The sequence below is a fragment of the Etheostoma spectabile genome, chromosome 18 (genome assembly GCF_008692095.1).
Source record: "Etheostoma spectabile isolate EspeVRDwgs_2016 chromosome 18, UIUC_Espe_1.0, whole genome shotgun sequence".
NCBI lineage: Eukaryota > Metazoa > Chordata > Actinopteri > Perciformes > Percidae > Etheostoma > Etheostoma spectabile.
The window spans coordinates 21935451-21938352 of NC_045750.1; the positions used below are offsets into that span (position 1 = coordinate 21935451).

A 2902-nucleotide genomic window follows, 5' to 3' on the forward strand; every position below is an offset into this window, starting at 1 on the left:
TCTATCTATCTATCTGTCTGTCTGTCTGTCTGTCTGTCTGTCTTACTATCTATCTGTGTGTTATGGTCCTGTGTGTGCGTGTGTGTGTTTGTGTACCTGGGCACATCGACAGAGGCTGCGTGGGTCCAGGAAGGAGAACAGGTAGAGGCAGAGGGCTCTGGGCAGCAGGCGGGTGAAGTCCGCGGCCTGCAGGGGGAGCCGGCGGCCCACGCTGAGCTTCAGGAACAGCAGCTGGTCCACAGAACAGCTCAGAACCAAGTCCTGCAGCAGGGCCTTCCTCTGGCTGTCGGACCACCTGGCGAACTGAGAGACACACGACAGAGACAGAACACAATTCCTCCACATGGACTGTTTCAGCCGGATGGAGCAGGATGGACACACGGACTCCACTGAGTGTGGGTTCCCACCACTGGCAGAGAGTAATTTGTGCTTCACACTGAGCTCCAAGCACAGTTAAGACCCATCAGTGCATTAAGTGTGTCTCCATTCATCAACTTACCCACTTTGCCAGAAGGTTCCGCCTCTCTTCAAACACCTGAGAACGAAGACAAAGTGAAATAGATTAGTAATCCCATCAAACTGCATTAGCAATGACAGAGTGTGTGTATCAGGATAGGTATCGGGTGGAGGGGGGGATCAAAAATCGTGAATTTTCCGTGGCGATTTTTAAAATCAATTCTTTGACTGACTGACTGACGTGTGCATTCTTCTTCTAACAACAATTCCGTATTTGTGTCTCATGAAGTTTATTATTCATCTTTTGATTTTGTTAACCCTTGTGTTGTCCTCCCAATTTGACATTTTTGTCCCTTTTTCAGACTTTCTTTGAAGTTTTCACTAACACCACCTTACTACCACTAGTTTTCCAGTACGTTTTGGAATTCATTGTTAATAACCCTAATGTAGATTGAGTTATATAGGTTATGTAGGGTTAGGGTTAGGGTTAGGGTTAGGTTTAGGGTTAGGTGCCTAGAAGTCGCAGCTCTGCCTGGCAGGCGACGCTGGGGGCTTAAAACACCATAGAGCGTTAGTCTTGCTTGCACAAACAGAAGCATAAATGTATACCTCATCACAACTGGGTGAAAAGTTCATAACTTGGCTTTTAAAGAAAATATTTTGGAACATTTTATGTTTGTGGTTACACTACCTGTAATATGGGATATAAACGTTTTCACACAAGTACAAATTTGTGAATATAGCTCCAGTGGTGGAACGTATGTACTACTGTTTTAAAGTGCTCGTATTATGCTTTTTGGCCTTTTCCATTTCCTTTATTGTGTTTATATATATTTTGTGCATGTTATAGGTTTACGAAGTGAAAAAGCTCTATTGCAGTCCAGCCTTAACTTCTGTGACCAACACATGTCATAATGCTCGCCTAGCTGCTAGCGTGGCGCGCCGTCATACTCTGCTTCTGACTGGCTAGTAGTCCTTACCTAGCTACCGCGCATGTACGACTCCCAACAGAGATGGGACAAGAGTGTGATGTCTCACTCTGTAGCTAAAACAGATACCTAAACACACAGGTGACAAGAGAAACTGCAACAATCTGTACTACAAAAATATGGTGTGTGTGTGTTTTTTTTAATTAAACCGTATAAACCTATTCTGGTACAACCTCTATATACAATTATGAACCTGAAAATGGGCATAACATGAGCACTATGAGTGCATTTATCCTCAATCTGACATCTCTCCATCAAGTGCATGTATAGGACCTGAACATGTGTGTGTACTTCAGACCTTTTTGTAATGTGTGTAATGACAACAGAGTGTAAAATTGTAAATTCCCCTTGTGGGACTAATAAAGATCGTTAAAATTAAATTAAATTGAAATTAATCATACAGTAAAACATTATGGTTCCCAATGCTTTTGGCTCGCGAGCAGTTCCACCAAAGAGACCTTTCCCCTTTAAGCGTCTCCGATGATTTTATTAATCGGCCCAAAGGGGTAAAACAATATACTACTATATAAGTAAGTATTAATGTATTTAATGTCACACAAAATACACACATTAGAGAAAAGTTCAAAAACAGATGACAGATTTGTATTTGCATAGTATAACTTTGTTTTATCCTCTTTCCTACTTCATTAATTGTCTCACAACCACTCAGATTTGTCTTGTGATCTTTTAGGAGTGGGGTGGGGGGGGCTGGATTGGAAACCACTGGCCTAAACTACCTCATTTTATTTTATATAAAGTAGTTCGGAAAGCAACAACTAGGAAATGCTGCTTTACATTGATGCATTACTACTTGTGTATAATAACATACCAGTCACATGGGCCATTTTTCTGCAAAACCAGTACTTTTACTTTGATATTACTGATATCTTGGTACGTTTTGTTGATAATACTTCTGTACTTTCACTTTTTAATGCTGCACTTTTACTTGTAACGGAGTTTTTGATACACTGTAGGAAATTGCTACTTTCTCTTACGTAAGCTGAGTGAGTACTTTTTCCACCACTCACAAAAAAGGAAACCAGTACTCAGACTACTACTAACTGGTTTCCGTCTGCTAGTCCTGTTTGAGAATGGATGAGTGGCGGGACCTTGCTGTTGGACTCTGGGTGGTTCAGAGGAGTCCACGCGCTCAGCTTGGTCTGCATCTTTGCAGAAGACCTCGGTGCAACTGGCATCTCTAGAGTAACGGCTGGGTACAGGTGTTGTACTAAAACACACAAAACAAAAGGTTATTGCCATGTTTGCTTCTTACATTTTATGAGTGTATGTGCAGAATGCCATTTTACAGCATTGGCTTGAGCATTGAAGGCTCAGTTTTAGCCTCCTAATACATTAAGTTACATAACATGCCAGCTTTTGTCTCACTTGAAATGGATTTAAGTCCTATGAATAATGCCAAATAATCTTGGCACTGTGTCAGATGTCTTCTCTACCCC

At 41.6% G+C, this 2902-nt stretch overlaps 1 protein-coding gene across 1 annotated transcript in view; it reads right to left on the bottom strand.

Moving 5' to 3' along the window:
• The window catches only part of fbxo16 (F-box protein 16), a 12050-nt gene that overhangs the window by 8727 nt on the left and 421 nt on the right, over positions 1 to 2902 (bottom strand). Inside the window, exons 2-4 of the mRNA XM_032543639.1 lie at positions 2555 to 2673; positions 500 to 535; positions 97 to 303 (exon numbers count right to left, since the gene is read on the bottom strand). Of these exons, the coding sequence (XP_032399530.1) occupies positions 97 to 303; positions 500 to 535; positions 2555 to 2641 (330 nt within the window). The 5' untranslated portion in view covers positions 2642 to 2673. The remainder of the gene's footprint in view (positions 1 to 96; positions 304 to 499; positions 536 to 2554; positions 2674 to 2902) is intronic.